General features: G+C 54.4%; 1 protein-coding gene across 1 annotated transcript in view; it reads right to left on the reverse strand.

The window, feature by feature from the left end:
• rasal2 (RAS protein activator like 2) overlaps positions 1-1,581 on the reverse strand; it is a 26,341-nt gene that overhangs the window by 10,303 nt on the left and 14,457 nt on the right. Inside the window, exons 7-8 of the mRNA XM_017309905.1 lie at positions 895-1,449; positions 108-300 (exon numbers count right to left, since the gene is read on the reverse strand). Coding sequence (XP_017165394.1) covers positions 108-300; positions 895-1,449 — 748 coding nt within the window. The remainder of the gene's footprint in view (positions 1-107; positions 301-894; positions 1,450-1,581) is intronic.

The following is a 1,581-nucleotide window of genomic DNA, read 5'->3' on the forward strand; positions in this document are numbered from 1 at the left end:
TTAAGAACTAGTTAGCGGCTCGTTAAGAACTCGTTAGCGGCTCATTAATAACTAGTTAGCGGCTCGTTAAGAACTCGTTAGCGGCTCGTTAAGAACTCGTTAGCGGCTCGTTAACGGCTCATTAAGAACGGGCGATTGGACCCGGCCGGACTCACCCAGGGCGTCGTGAAGGTACTTCTGCCCCACCAGCTTCAGGTACTCCTCGATGGCCTTGGTGGCCAGCGTGTTCTCCCTGAAGATCAGGACGTCGTGGTCGGCGCAGCGATCCACCTCTGACATCACCAGGTCGGTCAGGAAGTCCTGAACAGAACATGAAGGTCACTGACCTGATGATGATGACTGGACCYCGGCCTGAGGAACCAGAACCAGACGGGTTCTGAACATCTGGATCTAGCAGCAGAACCTGAGCGGCTCGAGGCGTTCCTCAGGGATCGGTCCTCAGGTCATAAAAGTTCATATCAGAAATAAATCTTCAGAAATTCTCAAAATCACAAAAAACCAAAATTAAAGACATAATTAATTATTGATTCAATTTTAGCTCTAAAAGCCGATAAAACTTCAGTTAAAACTTTTAAAAGTTTTACATTTAAACTCAAAATGTATCAGACTTAAAACTGAATAAATGACTGTCACTGTTTCATCTGGACCCAGATTCATGTGTTCACCCCACCACAGTAACTGTTTCATCTGGACCCAGATTCATGTGTTCATCCCACTCCAGAGGACCTGAACCTTTAATAAAACACTAAGTAGAGTGAGCTGGATCTGGGCAGCAGGGGGCGCCAGACCTGCAGCCTCGGCTCGGAACAGGAAGCCCAAAGTGAAATGAAGGAGTGAGGCTTCCCACCCAGCTGTTCGTGTGACCCGAGTGCAGAGTGCGGTGCTGGTTCTGACCTTGGCCCGGCCCGTGCTCTGCAGGATGTGCACCAGGGCGCACGCCATCTCCTCCTTGTTGCGGACGCTGATGACGGGCTCCAGCACGGAGCACAGCATGCCGTAGTTGTTGGTGACGAACTCGGCGAACTCCTTGTACTGCTCCATGGGCAGGATGGAGATGGTCTGGAAGCGGGACTTGATCCGGATGGACGGGCCGCCGCCCTTGGCCTTGCTGGCGGTGGGCGTGCTGACCGGGTACCACTTCTCCACGAACTGCCGGCCCGTCACGCCGGCCACCGGGATGTTCACCAGGCCCACGTAGTTGTTCTTGTCCTTCTTCTTCTTCTTGTCGCCGTCGCGGTAGATGTGCACGGTGATGCTGCGCACGGCCGGCAGGCTGCAGAAGTCGAAGTGCTCGCCCCAGAACAGGCTGTCCAGCCGGGCCTTGCTGGTGGTCCGGGCGTACAGGACGTCGTCCAGGCACAGCTCGCAGAAGTACCGCTTCTTCGGCGCCAGGTCTTTGGCCTCGATGATCCACAGGCGCAGCAGGTTCTCCGCCCGCCGGCAGTTGTCCTGGAAACGAGCAAGAACCCGTTCAGACGGCAGAACCAGGACTTTACAGAAGGTTCTGCACCGGGTACAACCAGCCAGAACCAGCAAGAACCAGCAAGAACCAGTCAGATCAGCCAGAACCAACCAGAACCA

The sequence above is a fragment of the Poecilia reticulata genome, linkage group LG17 (assembly GCF_000633615.1).
Source record: "Poecilia reticulata strain Guanapo linkage group LG17, Guppy_female_1.0+MT, whole genome shotgun sequence".
NCBI classification, from domain to species: domain Eukaryota; kingdom Metazoa; phylum Chordata; class Actinopteri; order Cyprinodontiformes; family Poeciliidae; genus Poecilia; species Poecilia reticulata.